This window comes from Corythoichthys intestinalis, chromosome 5 (assembly GCF_030265065.1).
Source record: "Corythoichthys intestinalis isolate RoL2023-P3 chromosome 5, ASM3026506v1, whole genome shotgun sequence".
NCBI lineage: Eukaryota > Metazoa > Chordata > Actinopteri > Syngnathiformes > Syngnathidae > Corythoichthys > Corythoichthys intestinalis.
In genome coordinates, this window is record NC_080399.1 from 9070603 (window position 1) to 9095105 (window position 24503).

Sequence of the window (24503 nt, forward strand, 5' to 3'; positions counted from 1 at the left end):
TTGAAAGCAAAGCATTTTTATTATTAGACGCTACATTAAATATTTTCATACCAAAAGCAACTGACTTCTTTAGACACAGTATAAATTGAGAAAATGCATATTTGTTGTCCTACCATTTGGCTGCTGGATCAAATGTTAAATTAATTCTAGAGATTCATCTGATGCAAAAACATTTCTAATTCGTCTACAATCACAGAGCTGATATGTCATCATAATAAACAAAGGCGCGCTGAAAATATACATCCTTACAAAACATTTTTTGGAATTTGAAATCAAAAGGGGAAGTGACAACATCTTCATGTTCTGTTGGGAGTAACATCAGGTTTAGATTCCTGCAAAAGATAATAAATCATTGTCGTTGCCGTGAGGTTCTAACAGTTTTGCATTGTATTGTTTTTCGTCTTGGGAAAAGTAAGGCATCTACTGTGGGTAGAAAAAGTCTACACGCACAAACTTGTTTTCAAATAATAGGTTTTTGTAAGCAAACATCAGGAAAAGTCGACTAGACCATCTTAACTGAGTAATTTAAGTCCGAATATGATTGCTATATTTTGCCATTTGTCAACAAAAACTAAATTTCCAATTGCCAAACAATGACACACAAAAGAAAAACCGTCATGTAAAGAATCTCACACATGCAGAAAAAAAAAAAGCCACGCACAATATAAATTGACGAGCGTAGCCAAAAAAGTGCACACAAAATATACAAAGCCAAGACCGAGTGAAATGAGCCATCAGTCAACGTCTCTCGCGCTCTACCCACAATGCACCTGGTGTGGTTCTCACTCCTCCAGATGATGTCATCTATAGGTGGGTGTCTGCGAGTGCATCTTCTCCTTGCTCAAGGTCGACGCATTAAAAGGTTGGACGCCGGCCTGCTCACTTTAAGTCAACCCCCAACCTTATAATGTAAATACCATGACCTGAACAGTTAGCGTAGCTCCTGCTAGTTGTTTGCCTGGAAAGATCCTTGTGCTGCAGACGCTGCTGCGTTGGCGGCGGCAGTTTGGAATGTTTTATTGGTGAAAATGCCTTGCGAGAACTCCTGCTGGGCCTTATGGAAGCTGGCCCCGGTTCGGCGGTACATGCCGTGAACCTGCGATGGGAGCGCTAACGTTAGCTTGTGGCTTTGATAACACGTTACAGATAAAATCGCTTAAAAATGATGACCAGAAACTTCGCAGCTTCTTACCATCTTGAGGAGGATGACGGACATGACGGCGCAAATGGTGAAGAGGATGGCCACTATGATCATGATGGCGCCCACCGCTTTGGATGTGTTGATGACCGAGAAGGCGGCGATCCAACCGCTGCGGCCGACAAGTACATTAGTCATGTTTTAGGCGGCCCAAGAATAGTTAGCAAAACAGAGTTAAAACCAGGCATGTCAAATTCATCTTTGTTGCGGACCACATCGTGATTGTGGTTTCCTTCGGAGGGACATAATTAGAGCTGAAACGATTACTCAAATCATTCGAGTAACTCGATTTTAAAAATGTTTTTCCACCTAGAGGGATCGTTTAATTTCGCCAGCTCTGAGCATGACGTTTTCAGGGTCCCCCTAGGATTGATAAATCTAAATTCAAGACTTTTAAGACCTTTTTTAATGCCATTTCAACTAAAAATTAATACTTTTCTCGCACCCATTATTTAGATAATACTGAATCATATAAAAAAAATAAATCACTGAACATCAAATTTAACCTCAATTACTAAGTGTGTTTGACAAAAGAATGCACATTTACTGAAGATACAATTCAAACACATTTAAATATAAGGTCTTTCAGATTTTTTTCCCCAGGATAAAATGGATTTTACACTATTTTTGTAAAGTAACTTCAGAAATTACATTTGCAATACAACAGGTTTCCTTTTTAAGAGGACCTAGTCAAGGTGATAGGTTGGTGATTGTCAAGTTGGTCACCTTAACTGGTGATTGTCAAGTTGGTCACCTTAACTGTAAAGTGCTTGGGAAAATCTTGCAATTGGCAGTGAAAGTTTAAAAAACAGCCACTAAATGGCAGTACTTTACCATTAATTACCGCAAAATTAAAAAAGCTACACATGACCATTTCCCTTGGCAATTGTTTTTTTTAATCACATTACAAGAAGTATACAAAACACATGTTAATCCTTTGTTAGCTATTGAAGACATTTCTTTTAATCAGATAGAGAAAATCCATACTCTTATTCAATCAAGAAAAACATTTAAATATACCAGAAGGTGTTTTACTATCACCTATATTATAATTTGCCTATCACCATGCCATGTTATTCAGATCAACGTTACCCCGCACTCGTTCCAATAATAGTGTCAACCGTGTTGTGTATTTGAGGGTGATTGTGGATCTACAACTCCGGTTTATCCATGCTAAGGCTAGTGCACCTGCCAATACCCCATTGAACATGGCTAACTCTTGAGTTAAAACTACGAAATTCACATTCATTCGAAAGGCAAACCGTGCAGAAATACATTATTGCATCTAACACATTTTAATTGGAGAAATTGGCAACTTACTTTGAAATGTTAAGCAGGTCCACTGCCTTCGCATGGCCCATAAACTGCGACCAAAGTATCTGGATGCGACTTGGTCGCCGATCCAATACCTCACATGCTGGTCCAACTGTTTGGGCTTGGTTGTCTTGTTGAGGCTTTCGTCGAACATAACAACTAAGGCACCTGAGCAGTTCCTTACGTTAGCACACAGTACTGTGCGATTGCCTGCTGTTGTGATGTTGATGCTAACAGCGCGCACGCACGAGGTGCATTATGATTTGTAGTGCAGTGCATCGTAAAAATTCTACGCGTCATCTTCGTTATGTATTTAAAAAAAAAAAAAAAAAAACTTCGTCACGGATATAATTTAGGTTGCACTGAGATGTCCTTCAAAATTAAAACCACGGTGAAAAAATTCCAGACTTACGACAGCTAATTTAATACTTTCAATACCTTTAATAATGGAAAACTAAATTCAATGCTTTTTTAATACTTTTAATAACCCGCGGGTACCCTGGTTTTGCCCGGACTACTTTTAATGCAGCACAACGCGATGACGTCACGTACGTACAGGAAGACAAAAGAGGCGGCGGATGTATTTGATTTCAACCATGCATGAATATAGAGGTAACGACAAAGAAGCCGACTAAAGCGAAGAGAAAGGCACCAAGAAAAAGCAGAATATAACATGTGGGAGCGTTTCAAGCTGGACACCAAGGCGAACAATGTTTCATGTATTTAATGTAAGACAGCGCTTGCATATCACTACAGCACGTCTTCCATGCTGAAGCTCCACCGAAGGAACTCTGTTTACTTTTTGAGCTTCTTAACAGCTAATATTCTCCTGTATATTTTTTATGTATTTACATTTTTCTTTAATAACATATAGTTAAAGTAGAAAAATACCATAGATATTCTGTTTATTTTATGTTCATTTTTGGCCAATCGATCGATGCACTTTTAACTCAACTTGATTAGCTCCTATTGCAAGCACGCCCACTCAAAATGGATTGGATGTCTCGTATGGAGAAGTGCAAAAATTAAATAAGTAAATACACAATGAAATAACTTATTAAATTGTCATTAAAATGCTTCTATTTCAATATTTATTTATTTCAATTTTTATTTGTGTATTTCACTTTTTATTTATTTTAGGGCTGTCAAAATTATCGCGTTAACGGGCAGTAATTAATTTTTTAAATTAATCACGTTAAAATATTTGACGCAATTAACGCACATGCCCCGCTCAGACAGATTTAAATGACAGTACAGTGAAATCCCCACTTATTAATTGTGTTTTGTGGAGTTTTGCTGCCCTCTGCTGGCGCTTGGATGCGACTGATTTTATAGGCTTCAGCACCAATGAGCATTGTGTAAGTAATTATTAACATCAACAATGGTTTATTAATAACTAGTTTATTTTTTAATTGAAAATTTTACAAATCTTATTAAAACGAAAACATTAAGAGGTGTTTTAATTAGAGCTGGGAATCTTTGGGCACCTAACGATTCGATTACGATTACGATTCAGAGGCTCCGATTCGATTATAAAAGGATTATTGATGCACCCCCCTCCTTTTTTCTTTTTTTTGTTTTTTTGTTTTTAAATTTTTTGTACATTAGTTCCAAAATTGTTCAAAAATACTCTCAGGCTAAACCAAACTACTATTTCAGTATCAAGTTAACATACAGCAGTTAACAAATATACAAAAATAACAGTAAATAAAAAACTCCAGTCCCCATTCTGTATCAGCAGCTTTAAACTACATTCCAATGTTGTGAATCAACCGTTAAAGTTGTTAAAATTGCTCCCGTTATTCCATAATTTCCCTTTTGTCTACTTTCGACATGTGAAAGTTTTAAAACTATTTTAAAGATAGATTCAAGTCAATATTTTACCGATTTAGGAGTATTTTAGATAAAAAGTTAATTAGGCTTGCTTGGAAGGTTCGCGACAACAGCCTTGCAGGGAAGTGTACTGCTTTAAGATGGCGGCCGTTTACTAACGCCCACATCTAGCTTTTTGTAGGTGTGCTGTTAACGCTACCGAATCTATATTGCATCTAGTCCTATATAAATGATATCTACCGTAACATTATGTGGATGTACTTTGGAGCAGCTTTTGGGCAGCAGTTAGGTATGTTGTTGTGTGTTTTTTATCTCGTGGCATGAGTTGAGCTAGAGCCGTGAGTTGAGCATTGGCATTACCGGAGGGGCCGGGTAATGAGAAGCATGATGTTTAGCTACTCTCGCTTCGTTCCTCATTGCGTCCCGAAGACCGCGCGGCGCGCTGGGTGTGTTGTACTTCCGCTTCACTAGGCATATTTCAATAATCGGAATTTGGATGTTTGTGAATCGTTCTCGGATCGTCCACGGCCGAATCGCGAATAATCTAAGAATCGGAAATTTTGCACACCTCTAAATATACAATTTCTATAACTTGCACTAACATTTATCTTTTAAGAAATACAAGTCTTTCTATCCATGGATCGCTTTAACAATGTTAATAATGTTAATGGCATCTTGTTGATTTATTGTTATAATAAACAAATACAGTTCTTATGTACCGCATGTTGAATATATATATCCATCTTGTGTCTTATCTTTCCATTCCAACAATAATTTACAGAAAAATATGGCATATTTCATAGATGGTTTGAATTGCGATTAATTACGATTAATTAATTTTTAAGCTGTAATTAACTCGATTAAAAATGTTAATCGTTTGACAGCCCTAATTTATTTATTTACTTATTTAAATTTATATTTATTTCATTTTTTCTTTTTTTAATTCCATTTATTTAAAAAAAATACTTAATTATTTCAATATGTATTCCAATTTGTATTTATTTATTTCATTATTTATTTATTTATTTCACTTTTTATTTATTTCATTTTTGCACTCTTGCTGCCCTTGTACAGCATTAAATAATTTTATCCGTCATTCGCTCATCAAACTCGATGGGCGGGCATGAACTTGGCGGGTTTTGAGTTGATCGAGTCAAGCTACATGGCTGTGGAGTCAAGCTATTGCATGGCAGCGATTACTGAGGTTCTGCATGAGCTCTCTCTCTCTCTCGCGTGATAAACCGCTGTGTTTTGTAAGCCACATGCTCAGGGTCCGAATTTCCTGCTTCAATGTGTTCTGTTACGTGTAACATGTCCATTATTAAATCCCGGGCAATTGTCAGAGCTCGCACTTAAAATTGCAACCTATACGCAAGAAGATACAGTAGGAGTTGTCTTCACTCAGATAACGGATAGAGCATCTAATTAAAAACTTAGCAATTTGCAAATTTTTTCCCCATCTCTTTAGTTATGTTAGATGAAGGGTTCTGAAAGAAGGGGGCAGACACTTACACCAAAAAAGGCAGCAGAGAGGCTGAAGGATGCAAAGTCTCAGCAAGTGGGAGAGGAAAAGGAGAAAGAGTGCAACTTAGGCAAGAAAGAATGTTGATAAGTGAATAACAAGAACAGCAAACTAAGCAAAGAATTAAAAGCAAAAACATGGATGTGCACTTACTAAATTAATCTTAAACATTATATTTCTATAATCTGGGTTTACCATTTACACCCTCGGACATACAGTTGTGGTCAAAAGTTTACATGGACTTGTGAAGAACATAATGTCATGGCTCTCTTGAGTTTCCAGTTATTTCTACAACTCTGATTTTTCTCTGATAGAGTGATTGGAACAGATACTTCTTTGTCACAAAAAACATTCATGAAGTTTGGTTCTTTTATTGCTTTATTATGGGTGAACAGAAAAAAGTGATCAAATCTGCTGGGTCAAAAATATACTGGACTGTCTCAGGAAATTAGAATACACAATATTCTAATTTTTTGAGACAGTCCTGTGTATATATACAGGACTGTCTCAGGAAATTAGAATACACAATATTCTAATTTCCTGACTGTCTCAGGAAATTAGAATATTCTAATTTCCTGACTGTCTCAGGAAATTAGAATATTAGAATATTCTAATTTCCTGACTGTCTCAGGAAATTAGAATATTCTAATTTCCTGAGACAGTCAGGAAATTAGAATATTGTGTATTCTAATTTCCTGAGACAGTCCTGTATATATACACAGGACTGTCTCAAAAAATTAGAATATTGTGTATTCTAATTTCCTGAGACAGTCCAGTACATACAGCAGCGCTAATATTTGGTAACATGTCCCTTGGCCATTTTCACTTCAATTAGGCGCTTTTGGTAGCCATCCACAAGCTTCTGGCAAGATTCTTGTTGAATCTTTGACCACTCCTCTCGACAGAATTGGTGCAGTTCAGTTAAATTTGATGGCTTTCTGACATGGACTTGTTTCTTCAGCATTGTCCACAAGTTCTCAATGGGGTTTTGGGAAGGCCATTCGAAAACCTTAATTCTAGCCTGATTTAGCCATTCCATTACCACTTTTGATGTGTGTTTGGGGTCTTGGGCGCAGTTGGGCAATCTTCTGGCTGATGACGTTAGGTTATCTTGAAGAATTTGAAGGTAATCCTCCTTCTTCATTATCCCATTTACTCTCTGTAAAGCACCAGTTCCATTGGCAGCAAAACAGCCCCACAGCATAACAGTACCACCACTGTGCTTGACGGTAGGCGTGGTGTACTTGGGGTTAAAGGCCTCACCTTTTCTCCTCCAAACATATTGCTGGGCATTGTGGCCAAACAGCTCGATTTTTGTTTCGTCTGACCACAGAACTTGCCTCCAGAAGGTCTTATCTTTGTCCATGTGATCAGCAGCAAACTTCAGTCGAGCCTTAAGGTGCCGCTTTTGGAGCAAGGGCTTCCTTCTTGCACGGCAGCCTCTCAGTCCATGGAGATGCAAAACACGCTTGACTGTGGACACTGACACCTGTGTTCCAGCAGCTTGTAATTCTTGGCAGATCTGCTTTTTGGTGATTCTCGATTGAATCTTCACCCTCCTGACCAATTTTCTCTCAGCAGCAGGTGATAGCTTGCGTTTTCTTCCTGATCGTGGCAGTGACAAAACAGTGCCATGCACTTTATACTTACAAACAATTGTTTGCACTGTTGCTTTTGGGACCTGCAGCTGCTTTGAAATGGCTCCAAGTGACTTTCCTGACTTGTCCAAGTCAATGATTCGCTTTTTCAGATCCATGTATGTATATTTTTGACCCAGCAGATTTGATCACTTTTTCTGTTAACCTAGAATAAAGTCATAAAAGAACCAAACTTCATGAATGTTTTTTTGTGACAAAGAAGTATCTGTTCCAATCACTCTATCTGAGAAAAATCAGAGTTGTAGAAATAACTGGAAACTCAAGAGAGCCATGACATTATGTTCTTCACAAGTGTATGTAAACTTTTGACCACAACTGTAGGTTTTAACACTTTTCACCATTCAGTTGTATGAGAAAGTTTCAAAATTTTTTAACCATTTTATTTCAACCTATCAACAAGTGGTGACATAAATTAACCACTAGAATAGTGCCTATGTTAACTCATTGGCTGCCACTGAACAAACGTTCACTCTCCCCTTCCAGTCAAAATGGATTGGACGTCTAGCACCGTCATTGGCATTGAAACCAAAGCAGTTAATAGGTCATTTCCTGTTCATTTCAGGGCATTTACATTTTACATTTGGGGACTTTCTCTTATTCATTCTGCTCAGTAACCCAAAATCAACAGGAAGTGACCCGTAAAATGCCCCAAAATCAACAAGAAGTGACCTGAAAGTTAACTCTATAGCTGCCATTGACGACCATGGACGTCCAATATGTTTGAAGAGGGGTGGCAGTGAGTAAACATTCGTTCATTCGCTGCCACCCTCCCCGTTCAAGCGGATTGGACGTCTACTTATGATAAAACTCATTGAAATTCACAGCAAAAGAATGAAAAGAGCTTGTTTTTCTGTTTATTAATTGTATTGTAGAATATCATAAAATGATTTTCTGAACCATGTATCGATAATTGTTTTATTGCCATATAGTGAGATCATCGATATCATGAGCTTCCCAGAAGTTCCCATCCCTACTTGCGAGTTTGCTAGTATTCAGAGTCGTTTTAATTGAATGCACCCACCTGTTGCCCCACCTGGGGATACCCACTGCCTGGATGATGAAGATGGCCACTTGGCAGAAGAAGACAAAGAAGAAGAAGAAGAAGCTGAAGGAGCTGTCGGACCTGAAGATGGTAGAATCAAAAAAGGACACAATTATTTAGAATGTAGATTGCAAATTTTTGATTACAACAAAGCAGTTATTCTTCAAATTGGAAACTTTTAATGGGACAAGGTCTCTGCAGGTTTAAACAGGTTAAATGTAAGACTTTTTTTTTAGATCATAATGAAAACAGTTGAAGATCTATTTCACATCAATATCAGTAAAAGGACTTAGCTTCTACGTCTTGGCGAGGACAGTACAATGACGTATTATACGTTTTTTGGACAGTTATTTTGAGATTTACGGGTACTTAAAGGGTTCATTCCGACTTGAGTGAAAATTCCAGTTGATGTCGCCAGCGTAGGAATGAAATTCTTTCGTAACCTGGGGAATACCTGTAGTTAGGTTTTGTCCTCCTCAAAAATGAAAACATTTAAAAAAAGAGACTGAAGTTTACGCATGTTCTAAATAAAAGTAACGTTAAAACACCTTTTGTGAGGTTTTGACACATTTAAGGCCTAAAATTCAAATTAGCGATGTCCCGATCACATACTTTTGCACCCACGTCACCTGATTTTGAGAATCTGCCAATAGAGAGTCCCGATCCGATTCAGAATTTTTTTTTTTTTTTTTAGAACAAAAAACATGTTACTGTCCCATCGTGCCACCTTGATAATGTGAATTATTTTTAAACAAGAATAATGTAGAAAAATGCTTGTCTTTATTAAATGCTTCATTGAGTGAGTCCCCTCAGGCTTTGACGCTCACGCTGCAGAGAACAGCCTCTCCCTTACACAATAAGATGCCACACCACACTTCAGCAAGTTAAAGATGATTGACATATTTGTGCCTTTGATCGTAGCACTACCAAGCTTCTCTGGCAAGATCAAAGCTACAGACCTGTCAATCATCGTTAACTTTAAGTACCAAATGCACGCTGGACAGTTTGGCCGCTCTGCTTAGCAGGAAGGAAGGTGTGAGGCTGTGGCGCTGTATGAGCATGAATCAGAAAAGAATAAATACATATATATATATATATATATATATATATACAGTGCCTTGCAAAAGTATTCGGCCCCCTTGAATCTTGCAACCTTTCGCCACATTTCAGGCTTCAAACAAAGATATGAAATTTAATTTTTTTGTCAAGAATCAACAACAAGTGGGACACAATCGTGAAGTGGAACAACATTTATTGGATAATTTAAACTTTTTTAACAAATAAAAAACTGAAAAGTGGGGCGTGCAATATTATTCGGCCCCTTTACGTTCAGTGCAGCAAACTCACTCCAGAAGTTCAGTGAGGATCTCTGAATGATCCAATGTTGTCCTAAATGACCGATGATGATAAATAGAATCCACCTGTGTGTAATCAAGTCTCCGTATAAATGCACCTGCTCTGTGATAGTCTCAGGGTTCTGTTTTAAGTGCAGAGAGCATTATGAAAACCAAGGAACACACCAGGCAGGTCCGAGATACTGTTGTGGAGAAGTTTAAAGCCGGATTTGGATACAAAAAGATTTCCCAAGCTTTAAACATCTCAAGGAGCACTGTGCAAGCCATCATATTGAAATGGAAGAAGCATCAGACCACTGCAAATCTACCAAGACCCGGTCGTCCTTCCAAACTTTCTTCTCAAACAAGGAGAAAACTGATCAGAGATGCAGCCAAGAGGCCCATGATCACTCTGGATGAACTGCAGAGATCTACAGCTGGGGTGGGAGAGTCTGTCCATAGGACAACAATCAGTCGTACACTGCACAAATCTGGCCTTTATGGAAGAGTGGCAAGAAGAAAGCCATTTCTCAAAGAGATCCATAAAAAGCCTCGTTTAAAGTTTGCCACAAGCCACCTGGGAGACACACCAAACATGTGGAAGAAGGTGCTCTGGTCAGATGAAACCAAAATTGAACTTTTTGGCCACAATGCAAAACGATATGTTTGGCGTAAAAGCAACACAGCTCATCACCCTGAACACACCATCCCCCCTGTTTTTTTGTTAAAATAGTTTAAATTATCCAATAAATTTTGTTCCACTTCACAATTGTGTCCCACTTGTTGTTGATTCTTGACAAAAAATTAAAATTTTATATCTTTATGTTTGAAGCCTGAAATGTGGCGAAAGGTTGCAAGGTTCAAGGGGTCGAATACTTTTGCAAGGCACTGTGTATATATATACATATATATATATATATATATATATATATATACATATATATATATACATGTATGTATATTTTCTTTTCATCCCTATTTCCTAATTCAAATTATTAAAGATATTTTTAGACGTTTTAAGACCCTGTGGATACCCAGTGGAAATAAACCAGTTTTTTTTTTTTTTTTTTTTTTTTTTTAAATTCAAATCGTCATAATTTCACTATCTCATCCATTAAAACAAAACAGATTTCATTCGACATGCAAAAATTTTGAGAACACATTGAACCACAATTTTACGTATTTTTGCTATGTACCTATTTTTTCATATGTGATTCCTTTTAAATATGATCAACAGATTCATCAATTATTAAAATAATCATTGGTTATAGCCCTTATTTATACTCATAACTCTTTCTTTCCTGAAATTCAACTCTTTTATGAACGAATTATGGACCAGCGGGCCACGGGCCGATTGGATGAATATTTTGCAGCTTCCATTTGACATCCATTCGTAGTATTAGTGTTGCCTGCACGTATTTTGTGGTAAGCAATAATAAAAAATTTTTTAAAATGTAAAATTATATATATATATATATATGTATATGTCATTCAAGAAAAGTTTAGGACAAGTGCCTATTTTTGGTTATAAAAAAATATATATAAATATATATATATATATATATTTTTTTTTTTAATGAATAGGGGGAAAATATTTAAATAGTAAAAATTATTTAATTAATTTCAAGTGAGTAATGAAAAAAAAAAATTCTAAATAATATGGAATTCATTTTTTAAAAAAAAGAAGGAAAAAAAAAAAAAAAAAAAAGAAAAAAAAATCTATTACAATTCCACAAATCCACTGAAGTGACCATGGTCCCTGAAATGCTACACTTACTTGAAGGCCTTGTAGACCGGCCGATACCAGCAGAGGAAGGAGCAGGGAGCGAAGAGGATGAGCCAAAGGATGGAGAGGCCAAAATCGACACCGTAAGAAGCTGACGTGGTGAAGTAGGCCAGGCATGCCAGCATGTTGAGGAAGAGTGTCACACAGTTGACTGCGGGGAATGAAAAGACAAATGTGCATTGGTTCTCAAATAGGGCATGCATTTTCCTATTTTCGCTGCTGAAGTTGCCTTTATAACCTGAGCCAAAATGTTTCTGATGCTACTCTGTCAAAAAATATATACAGTATTTTCGGAATCCCACATTAAATATTTCATTCGTCTTAAATTGTGACGCAGCCTGAATTTGTATGAGAGTTTGAAAACGGTCAAAACAACATACGTATTGAAGTGGTATTGGATCACTTCAACATTCTTGACACCAACTACTACTAAAGGGTTCTAGAAAAAAAAAAACACTCACACATCCAGAGGTAGTACATCATCTTGCACACCCTCTGATACTCAGTGGGGATTTCCTCAGAGAAGTCCTGATAGAAACACGGCTTGATAGGGAAACTCTTGGGAAGTGGGGGCCAGTTGTTTTCTTTACCTGACAACAGAATGGAAACAAACGCAGCATCAATACTAGATCTACCAAGCAGGTGCCGATTTGGCCCATTCAAAGACAATACTCCTATACCCCTTTCCCACTGGCCAAAAAACCCGTGTCAACCCGCTAACAATCGGCTTTTGGTGGCAGTGGGAAAGGTGCAGCGACCCGCCTCGACCCGTGTCAATCAACCCGCCAAGCGACCCGCGTTAAAATCCCCTCGGCTCTGATCGCCATGCAGTGTGAAAGCAAAACCCCGGGTCAACAGTCAACACCCTAATTTACGTGGTGACGTAGGCTAGTACGTGATGCGTCAAAACAAAAAACAAAAACCATGTGCTCTAGCCCGGATCCACATACGGCGAACAGTCGGTGTAGCAGCGTTAGCAATAGCCATAACAGATGAAACAAAGGCTCTTCTCCTCCTCCTGTGACGTACAAGACTCCTGTCAATTTCAAACCAAAATTTACGTCGCCTACGTTGTCTCAGCAAAGTGTTGATCCTTTGCTGCATTTCGACCATTTTGCGGGCAGTAAAAAGCATGAAAACAGAACACAAACGGAAAGGAGGCTTCCATGTTGCTTTGCATTTGTTAACTTCCTTGAACTGAATGAATTCAGACGCAGTTGTCGAAGCGCATCTTAGCGTGTGGTGACATCACGCACCTTACGCACGGCTGAGGAGGGGTGGGGGTTACGGGTGGAAAAAAAAAAAAAAAGACACGGCTTTTTTTTTTTTGTCAATGGGAAAGGTGCCAAATGCCAATTGCTAGTGGGATGCATCGGCTTGGAAAAACGCACGTTGACCCACTAGTTTCAGTGGGGAAGGGGTACTAGTGGTACCAAGGGGCTGATTTGGCCCATCCCTGAACAAGTACCATAGAGGGGCCAAAAAGGCCCAAGTGCTTTGGAATTAACAAGTCGTTGTCCTACCGTCAGCCACCTTTCACCCAGAGGTTCCCAAACCATAGCCAAACCTATTTAAAATATGGATTAAGCATTCCAGAGATTACCATTTTACTAATTTTAAAAACACTGTGAAAACTCAAAGAAAGACAAAATATTATTTTACAGAAACATAGTTTAAAACAAACAATAATTGTGAAATATGAAAAAAACATTTAATGAGCGACTGATTGCAAAATACTTTTTTTCTTCAGTTTTTGAGGAAATTGTGTAAATGCTATAATGTTAATTAACACAAAGCGACTTTCCAAAACAAAAGTATTGTATTTTGTTTAATGGTGGATGATACATTGCTCTCTTGTGGCAGTGTTGGGTGTGGATGGACTGTTGCCCTGCAGACTCATTTGACATGGATAAACCACAGCTGATTTCTGGTTTGGCCCACATTAGGCTGTAAGTTGTTTCAGCTAATGTAAGTAATGTAAGTAGAGCCACAGTTTGTGGAGTTATGTGTGAGCGATTTTCTATGAGAATTGTAAATACATTAGCATTCATAGCTATTAAGCTAGCGGACTTTTGTTAGGCAAATTAGGCTAATTTAATCTCCTAAATTCACATATTGATCACACTAGATGTTTGTTGTAACACCGATTGTTTTGTGTCAAGTGTTTGAATGTTAAAATGTGTGTTGTTTTGAACATATTTGTGTACATATTTGTGTTACAGCTTTACAAATTAGACGTAAAAAGCTTCAAAAACTACAATTGCCTTGCTTGCTGTCTGTCAATCTGAACAACATCACATTTAGTGAGGCCAGAACACATATGTGAGGTACAATAAGGCACTGTTTATGAGACTTAAAAAAAAACAACAACAAAAAAACAACTCCGGCATCTCAAGTCAAAAAAAAAATCCCATATGTCGAGTACGTCGTAACCCGGGAACTACCTGTAATGTCACAACCCTATTATTAGCTGCCATTGACACCGATCGATGCCAAATCTAACAGCAGCCTCTCCTAGTCCAAATAGATGGAACGTCTATCCCCGTCCATGGCAATGAAACATGAACATTCACCGCTATTAACCTGAGGAGCCTCGGTTCTGCAGCTCCTGCTCTCTGCGGTCCAGCTCGGCAGCTTTCCTTTCCAGCTCTTCTTGCTGCCTCAGCAGGTTGGCCTGTGCTGCAGCGGCGGTTGCCTGAGAGGAGGAATGAGATGAGTTTGAAGCAGAAAATACGCTTCATTGGAGCAAAAAAAGGCTTCTTTAATCTAAGCAACATTTAAATTCACACACAAACGCATTATTTGGAGTGCATGAGTGAGACTTCCGTCACTTTTTGCAGCTTTATTGTTCACTGAGCCAGCAAACAAATACTATATTCAGTACACCAGGACGTACAGTATGCATATTTGTAAAGCACCAATAATTCAAACAGGCAAGCAAAGGCAGTGAAGCACAGCGGCTGTGCCAAAAGGTTAAAAATATTCCTTCTTGAGGTCACCCAGATGCTGTATTTTGAACACCGTTGTGGATGATAGATTGATGAACAGAAATGGAACTCCATTAATATTTAAAAAATAACCTGTAAAGCAATGACTGGCATGATATTGTGTAAACTGAGCCGTGGCGTGATCCCGGAGCACACTCAGGTAACATGATGCTACCTGAGGACGTAGTGCAAGGAGGTGGAGACGACTGCAAGTCGACCAAATGACTGTGCGATACTTGATAAAAGGTCAAATGAGTATTTATTCTATCATCTGTTTGCACATGTGTGACTCACCTGTGGAGTGGGCTCTGTAGATGGCTGCAGCACTGCAGGTTGATAAGGGGAAGTGGACGCTGCAGTGGTCTGACTAGCCAGGCTCTCCAAGAAAAAAAAAGACAAATATTGTTTAAGATTAACGAAAGACTAACAAGGGTGAGTTTATTAAGATGAAACTGAATGAAGCAGTAGATGGTCTTACTGTGGCAGGGAAAGGGTTGTACTGACTAGGCTCAATACTGGAATTTGTCACTTGTGTGACAGCTGGGTCCTGGAACAAAATCAAAGCATGTGGCATTTAATGTCTTGACTAACGACATTTGGAACACAAAAAACATATACAGTGGGGCAAATAAGTATTTAGTGAACCACCAATTGTGCAAGTTCTCCTACTTGAAAAGATTAGAGAGGCCTGTAATTGTCAACAAGGGTAAACCTCAACCATGAGAGACAGAATGTGGGAAAAAAAACAGAAAATCACATTGTTTGACTTTTAAAGAATTTATTTCCAAATTAGAGTGGAAAATAAGTATTTGGTCACCTACAAACATGCAAGATTTCTGGCTGTCAAAAAGGTCTAACTTCTTCTAACGAGGTCTAACGAGGCTCCACTCATTACCTGTATTAATGGCACCTGTTTTAACTCATTATCGGTATAAAAGACAACTGTCCACAACTTCAGTCAGTCACACTCCAAACTCCACTATGGCCAAGACCAAAGAGCTGTCGAAGAACACCAGAGACAAAATTGTAGACCTGCACCAGGCTGAGAAGACTGAATCTACAATAGGTAAAACGCTTGGTGTAAAGAAATCAACTGTGGGAGCCAGGGGTCGCGTTAACCAAATATTTTCCGTCGTTGACCGTTTTTTTTTAAATCTGTGACGGAAAAAACTGAAGTCCATCTGTCATTTTGACAGGTTGCAATTCACACCCCAGACCACAGGGTGGCGAGTGAGCATATTAATTAGCTATTGTCTCTCTTGATGCATGACGTCGTTGGCCTTACTCGGAAAAATGTCAAGGCAACGGAGTTTCCGAAGTTTCCTTAAAAAAAGTTTCTTCTTGAGACATTTGATTATGCACAAGCGGGCACGCAATTCAAGTCCATGCGCACCAGGAGGAAGGTGTGAGACTGCGTTCAGGCCACAGCAGGTGAACTGTTAATTTCATTGTTCCATATGTAGCCTACCTACTGGGGCCACAGTCAGCTGTTTTTGTCACTGCGGAGAAAAAGTTACATATTCATCTGCTTGATGTGTGATGGCACTGTTGAATATGTCATTATTATCATTTTAAAAATTTAAGTGATGGGTAAAAATAGATTATGACCGGATTTTTATGACCCTGTCAGTCAAAATGACAGACAATGAAAAAGTCTAGCGCAACCTCTGGTGGAAGCAATTATTTAAAAAATGGAAGACATACAAGACCACTGATAATCTCCCTCGATCTGGGGCTCCATGCAAGATCTCACCCCGTGGCATCAAAATGATAACAAGAACGGTGAGCAAAAATCCAAGAACCACACGGGGGGACCTAGTGATGACCTCCAGAGAGCTGGGACCACAGAAACAAAGGCTACACGTCCAGGCCCGTTTGCGGTTCACTAGAGAGCATTTGGATGATCCAGAAGAGGACTGGGAGAATGTGTTATGGTCAGATGAAACCAAAATAGAACTTTTTGGTAGAAACACAGGTTCTCGTGTTTGGAGGAAAAAGAATACTGAATTGCATCTGAAGAACACCATACCCACTGTGAAGCATGGGGATGGAAACATCATGCTTTGGTGCCGTTTTTCTGCAAAGGTACGAGGACGACTGATCTATGTAAAGGAAAGAATGAATGGGGCCATGTATCGAGAGATTTTGAGTGAAAATCTTCCATCAACAAGGGCATTGAAGATGAGACGTGGCTGGGTCTTTCAGCATGACAATGATCCCAAACACACAGCCAGGGCAACAAAGGAGTGGTTTCGTAAGAAGTATTTCAAGGTCCTGGAGTGGCCGAGCCAGTCTCCAGATCTCAACCCCATAGAACATCTGTGGAGGGAGTTGAAAGTCTGTGCTGCCCAATGACAGCCCCAAAACATCACTGCTCTAGAGGAGATCTGCATGGAGGAATGGGCCAAAATACCAGCAACAGTGTGTGAAAAGCTTGTGAAGAGTTACAGAAAACGTTTGGCCTCCGTTATTGCCAACAAAGGGTACATAACAAAGTATTTAGATGAACTTTTGGTATTGACCAAATACTTATTTTCCACCATGATTTGCAAATAAATTCTTTAAAAATCAAACAATGTGATGCTCTGTTTTTTTTCTCCCCACATTCTGTCTCTCATGGTTAAGGTTTACCCATGTTGACAAGTACAGGCCTCTCTAATATTTTCAAGTGGGAGAACTTGCACAATTAGAGGTTGACGAAATACTTACAGTATTTGCCCCACTGTACAGGTAGTCACCGGGTAACAAACGAGTTCCGTTCCTACGCTGGCGATTTAACCCGAATGTCCGTATAAATCGGAATTAACACATTAATTACCCCTAAATCTCAAAATAACTATACAAAAGTCCAAAAGTATTGTATTTTGTTAATGCTGGAAGATACACTGCCCTCTGGTGGCAGCGTTGGGTCTGGCTGGACTGTAGTCTTGTATGACTGAGAAGCAGACAGACATCTGACATGGATAAAGGATAGCTGCGCTCTGGTTTGGACCACATCAGGTTGTAAATTATTTCAGCTAATATAGTATTTTGTGTATGCATTTGTCATTAAGTTCACAGCTAAAGTTAGTGGAGTTACGTGTGAGCGATTTGCTGTGAAAATTAGAGGTTTGCAAAATTTCCGATTCTTAGATTATTCGCGATTTGGCCATGGAAGATTCGAGAACCATTCTCAAACATCCAAATTCCGATTATTGAAAAAAGTCAAAAGAACGGAACTAAAACAGTCAGCACGGTCTTCAGGATGAGGAACGGGATGAGGAACGGACCGAGAGTAAACATCATGCTTGTCATTACCCGGGTAATGACAATGCTCATCTCACGGCTCTGGCTCAAATCATGACGCTAGATAAAAAAACAAAAATACCTGACTGTTGCCGACAGCTGCTACAAACTACGTCCACAAAATGCTACGGTAGATATCACATGTATAAAGAACTAGATGTGAAATGACGGACTCTGCTGCGTTACCAGCACATGTATAGAAAACTAGATGCGAAATGAGAGACTTGCTGGCGTTAGTATACGGCCGCCATCTTAAAGCGGTAGACTTCCCTGGAAGGCTGTTGTAGCCAACCTTACAAGCAGGTGTGTTGGAGGAGGGAGACAGTGAAAAAAAGCTGTATAGGGTCTCTCGAGGACCGGACTTGGGCACCCCTGCCTTTGGGGCTCCGTAAAATTCAAATGTGTCAACGATTGTCAGGAGGGTTTTTGGGTTTGTTTTAGGGCTGCAGCTATCGAATATTTTAGTAATCGAGTAATCGACTGAAAATTCTATCGATTAATCGAGTAATCGGATAAAACAAATATATTTTTAGGTGAAGAGCAATTATAAATATACATGAGAAAACAAGACATTTCATCTAATCTTGAACCATTTTCAGTCAATCAATGTCTTTATTTTCGATGTATATTGTTGAAAACAGCCAACAATTGCATCTCAGATGTAACTAGAATTTTAAAAAAAGACTAATTCACTGCTTTCACTCAAAAAACTTTTAGATCTTATTAAAAAAAAAAAAAATTATATATATGTATATATCTTACCTAAAAATGCCGTTACGCTTGATAACACACATCACTTAAAAGTTAGGATTTTTTCCCCACGTGTTTCAATTGAATTTCTCTTTGTGTCAAGCCATTTTTAAGTTCTAGTTAAGTTTTAAGTTAGTCTAAACTGTAAGTCCTGATGGGATTTTGAGTTTTTGCAGTGTTCAAAATAAATGTATGATACAGGCTGTATTGGAGCACATTAGGGACCAGTGCTACTTGGTGTTTTATCCAGCAATGACTACTGAGCTAAAATTGAGAGTTAGCATGATTAAGTTTTTATTTTACACCCTCATCATTCCACAATGCTATGTTATGTTAAAGCCTGTATGTAAGACACGTTAGCTACGCATCGACAGTGGTCATAATTAATTGAAACCTAGCCCTCCGCAGGGCTAACGTTACGTGAGCTAGTAGCGACAGTAACGTTAATCTTATTTATTAGCGCTTAGCGCTCTTTATTAGCGCTTAGCGCTCTACTGCTTTAAGATGGCGGCTGTTTACGAACGCTGCCCAGACGCGGCCGAGTCTGTCATTTTGCATCTAGTTCAACATACATGTGATGTCTATGAGACGCATAAGACGCTACCTGTACCAATGTAGCATCGTGCGGGCTAGTATTTAGCAACGTCGGTGTCGTTTGTGGTGGCTGTCGGCTGCAGTAAGTTTTTTTTTTCCCTTCTTCCTCTCCGCACGTGACAGCGCGTTGTCCCGCATTAAAAGTAGTCCGAGCAAAACGTGATGCTTAGAGCTGTCAAAATAAACGATTACTCGAGGTGAATAAAATTACTCGGATCAGTTTTTAAACTCGAGTTACTCGAGTTGCTCGAGTACTCGTTTCAGCTCTAGTTTGTTTACTAGGCGGTGATTCCTTAGACAAGCAGAAAAACATGCATTAATAGGAAGAATGTACGTAGTGGTAACATGGAAACACGATCAGCTGACGGACAATATGATGGCAAAAGTCAGGGGGCGATGTTGTGACGTCATCTAAATGAGGTCTATAGTTGGTCTGTTGCCATCAATGTCAGCCAATGATTTAAGTAGCCCCAAGATGCTAGTCCAAAAGCAGAAAAAACAAAATGTCTTTCTGGTCATGTGATCAAAGCGATTGAGCGGACTTCAGTACTTATCAGTGCCGGACGCACCTGTAAACATTCCCAGCCAGACTCAACAATTGACTCCTTCCTGTCAAGTCTGCTGGCAAAGGCTGAGCTCTTGCTCTCTTTCATTAAATGTGCTAGCAGGATGGAACTTTGTAAGCCTGATGTACAGTGTATGACATACATAGGAGGTGTGTCAGGAAATGTTAGCTAGTTTGAAAGAGTACAGTATTTTAATTACTTCCAACTGGAGATGTTTGTGCTTGTACAAAATGGACATCAGGATAGACTAGCAGTGTTGTCAGTAACCGTTAGATAGAAACGTGTTAATGTAATCTGATTACTTTTTTTCAGTAGCGAGTAATCTAAGGCGTTCATTTGTCTACACCAGTAATTTGATTAAAGTTAGTTTCCTTAGTGTCTCTGCGTTACTATTTTTTCATTGCCTCATAACGTATGTAGAATGAAGAATATTGTAGTCATGTACGAAGAGCATTTTGAATTGAAAATGCTAAAATAAAAGGTTCCCGGTACGTGTTTCCATGACAACCTCTTAGCTATTTCCTGTTTTGGTCTCGCGTCACGTGTTGTGGGACTGAGGCGGGTGGGTATTCGCGCCGAGTGTTGAGACGTTGCGAGCGAATGTTGATCTGTGGATATCCATGAATGAAGGTGAGTATTTTTCCTTCATTCTGGAGGGTATCAGCAAAAGGTAGGACCCCCTACAATGGGGCCTACATCCGCGGCCGTTTCGTAGCTTTGCCGTAGCAACGACGGGCAGTCATCGGTCCAAGTTGGCAAGCTTTATTTACATCATATGCGTGTTGCACATTTATGCCGTGAGGTGATGTGTTCGTTTAGCAACTGTGGGATGTGTTGTAAGTCCGATTGAGTGTAAAGTGCTTAGTTGCCGCCACGTTTTGTGGCCAAACTGACCGCGTGTGGCACGCACATCCGCGCCCGCCACCACCTTTGTGTTTATTGCACTGTGCAATCCACTTGTGTGTTGTTGATTATTGTGTCGTCAGTTTGCATTGTTTTACATTGGCACTGATAGGCTGTTAACCATAACCCGAAATTCAGAAGTTTTGACATTAGGTTTAATCTTAGAGTTTGCGGGTTTTAATTGGTCGGTGGAGTCGATTTCAACAAGTTCCAAGCAGTTTGTCAGATATTTGTTAGTTTCAGGGCTCCGGAGTGGCTAAAGTAGCGCAAAATTCTGATATTCCCCTTTAAATTCGATCATCGGAAAGTCAATTACATGTGATGACATTTTTCTGTTGTCATTCTTATGTTGAGGTGGCAAAGGGAGAAAAATGGGTAAAAAGTAACTGATAGATTGCTTTTAAAGTAACTTAGTTACTTTGATAATGAAGTAATCAGTAAAGTAACTCGATTACTTCTCTGAGGCGTAATCAGTAATTAAATTAACTTTTTCAAGTAATCTGTAACAACACAGCTGACTAGTGATGGGAAAAACAGAAACTATATAAGAGATGATCCGAGAACGGCTTCAAATGCTTGAAAATGTTAATCAACTTATCCTCTGTGAAACAGGAAGTAAGATAGGACTTTGCTGAAAACATCAACAGTAAAGGATGAGCATTTATATCTCTATAAACATCGTTGTGTCAGTATCTTGGATAAAGTCTATTAATTACAACTAAATCTGTTTACTGAAATGAATGACATCCCAGTGTGCGTGATTGGGAGTGAGGGCCAGGCAGGCATCGTGTACCAGCTGCTGAAAGCTTATTTATTTAGCTTCATCTACCCACCCAGCAGTCAAACAGTGGTGTACTGAACTGTTTCATCATGCTTATGAAACATTGCAGTGTGGCTAAATCACCGTGGAAGCTTGTGATTCCCATAAATCAGTCATCCCAAACAGAGTCCCGTGGGATATCATCAGGTGTGCTGCGGGAAGTTGTTCAATTTCTCTTAATTTGTCAGAAAAGTGTACATCTTCGCTCATCTATCTATGCTAGCGACGTTATGTGAATGATGTGCATTTCTACTTTTAACAATTAACCTTTGGATCCTCATTTTCTCCTGTTGTTTAGTAGATTGTTGTGAGCTCTTGTTTGTCCACGGCAGTGTTGTTTTCGTCAACGATGAGGATAACAAAAATATTTCGTCGACGAACAATTTTTTTCATGACTATGACGAGGTCAAAACGTGTCTTGGGAGACTAAACATAATAAGAAAAGTGCCAAATTTTGTCTGACGGAACGAGATGAAAATTCGCCAGTTTCTGTCATAAGTTCACAATTTTGGACATTGTTGTTAGTACGCATCGTATCAGTTAGCAAGGGCGTAAGTTTGCATAGGGACGGTAGGGACATAACACTAGCAACTTTTCCTGATGTTCAAATGGTCCCCACCAACTTTTAAGCAACCTTATTTGCATTATATAATGACTCCAGTTATACATATAGGTCAGGTAGACTGTCTTCCGATATGTTAAAAGGATAGAATTGACCATTATTAAGCGTATTATTTTCATTATGTTCAGACTTACATTTATCCCTTTCCACTCACTGAATGTGAGTCTTTTTTTTCCTCAAGCGCACGTTTGATTGGCTGCTGACTTGACCAACCCCCACCCCCTACACACACACACGCACTCACAGCCCAGACAGATGTACAACTTGTCCACAACATGCCAACTCCTCCGTCCCCTTCAAAGAGGAGGGATATTAGAAGTTTTTTTTCGGCCAGCAGCAGCCACTGTACGTAATGTAAAAAGACGCCAATGTTGTGGAAGTGGGGAACACACCACTAATTTTGCAACTGAATGTCTGACCTGCATCAGAGTTAGCGTAACATTAAACTGTTTGAATTTGCTAACAAATTGCAAATTTGCAAAACTCCAGTAGGAAGCTGCTTAGAGAGAAGTTTCCTCCTGTATGTGTTTTCTACCGTTAACGCTAATCAAACTGCGAGAAATGTAGTGAACCGAGGTTTTCTCCACCCCCAATTTTCTTTTTTATTTTATCTATGTGGTCTTAACGCAGCCCAAAAGAGCTTTCGGTTTTTTTTGTTGAGTTTGACTGTGGGTGTGGACAAAAGCAGTAGTTTTTTACCTGATGGAAGGCTCACTTTTTATTTATTTTTGTTATTCCTTGACTAAGTCTTTTTTCAGTTATGTTTAATCTCTTTATTTATACCTATGCCCTTGGTTAGTACACTCCACCGCCCCACACACACGCTTACTCACCGGTGTCTTCTCCAGGCTACAGACTTGCCTTTTGTAAAACACATGTCAGGTACTGCTTGGTAAATGTTTTCTTTTCTTGTCAAGATATGCCATGTTGCTTTAGCCTTTAAAAGTCTGTGCTGAGTGATCACCACACACTAAATGTAACTTGTAGCGTTAGCATAGCATTCACGTTAGCATTTAGCGGGGTAAGTGTCGTCTTAAACTCTTGGAAAATGTTTTACATACAGTACGCAGCGTCCAGATGAGTTTAATTAATTGAAAATTATGGTCTGTCTTCCTGCTGAGTGTGTATTATCATCACGAAGATGGTGAAGTACACTACAATTATGGGCTCGTCTGTCAATGTTCACTCGAAATTGTTGCAAACCTTTTATTTATTTATTTATTTATTTATTTATTCGTTCATTCAGGGACTAAAACTTTTGAAGTTCACAGATGAAAACATTTTGAGTAATTGTCGAAGATAACTAGACGAAATTTGTTTGGGTTAAAACTAGACAAAGACAAACACATTTTGAAATGACAAAAATATGACCAAGACTAATAGTATTTTCTTCCAAAAGAATAAGACGAAAATTAAAAGGGCTGCCAAAAAAAAACACTGATCCAGGGTGAATTATGGCACAATTAAGATGGAAAAATTGATATGAAAATTTGGCTTTTCATTAGACAATATTGTTGACCCTCTTCCCGCATTAAGCCATCATGTGACGCCATAACGATTCTGTACACGCCTATACTGCAAAATTGTCTAGGTAAGGTCCTCGTTGCTGTTTGGCTGACGCGGAAAAGCAATAAGTTAATGTGTTTATGGCTTCATTGGCTCATATCCATGAGTAAAAGCACTTTGACCAATATCAAATAAGCACACCTGACCTGGCTACAGTGGCCTAATTTTACATTTCAAAAATGAATATTTAAAATGAGTCATTCAAAACTGAGAAATATGATCTGAAACATTGGCAACTAGGGATGTTAACTACAGCAGCGCGGTTAAAAAGTTTAGACTCACATTCCTTGTTGGCTACACGTTAACTTCCTACAATTCAGCCAAGAGATATCCCTACCCCGTAAACTCTTATAGCTCGCTGATTGGTTAAGAAGATGTCAATTCTAAACATCTGTCCAATGGCAACAGAGATTTAGATTTAAAGCCCTCCCAGCCAGATCCACCCATCAAGTTTCCTGACGTGCGAGCGAGCTAGCAGCTACCTTCTCGCGTTGCGAGTGAATTGACAGCCACCGAGCTGGTCGCTTTCACTCCGCTCGCGCACAAAATAAAGCACTTACATTGAAAGGGTTGACGCCAGACGACTCCGCGAAGGGGTTGTCATCAAACGCCGACATTTTTCCTAAAGTCTCTCGGTGGTTTAATCCTGTATGAGCGGGGAATAAACAACGAACTCCTCACCGCCGCCGAAGTTTCCTCTTCAACCCACTTCCTCGACTCACG

At 39.1% G+C, this 24503-nt stretch overlaps 1 protein-coding gene across 1 annotated transcript; it reads right to left on the reverse strand.

Annotated features, from left to right (window-relative positions):
* Positions 1–24503, reverse strand: scamp2 (secretory carrier membrane protein 2). Its single transcript, XM_057835775.1, has 9 exons — positions 24341–24503; positions 15153–15221; positions 14969–15052; positions 14271–14382; positions 12149–12277; positions 11679–11838; positions 8547–8648; positions 1193–1310; positions 1–1096 (listed from the first exon to the last, which is right to left on the reverse strand). Exons 1-9 carry the CDS (start codon positions 24395–24397, stop codon positions 947–949), a joined length of 981 nt encoding a protein of 326 aa, XP_057691758.1. The 5' UTR covers positions 24398–24503; the 3' UTR covers positions 1–946.

What these genes read in the sequence shown, in the direction of transcription:
- scamp2 (XM_057835775.1), bottom strand. Translation starts at nt 24,397, where the DNA reads ATGTCGGCGTTTGATGACAACCCCTTCGCGGAGTCGTCTGGCGTCAAC. An exon ending in GCAGAACCGAGGCTCCTCAG is followed by an intron (nt 12,278 to 14,270) that starts GTTAATAGCGGT and finishes TTCTGTTGTCAG; the next exon opens with GTAAAGAAAACAACTGGCCC. An exon ending in ATCCCCAGGTGGGGCAACAG is followed by an intron (nt 1,311 to 8,546) that starts GTGGGTGCATTC and finishes TGTCGGCCGCAG; the next exon opens with CGGTTGGATCGCCGCCTTCT.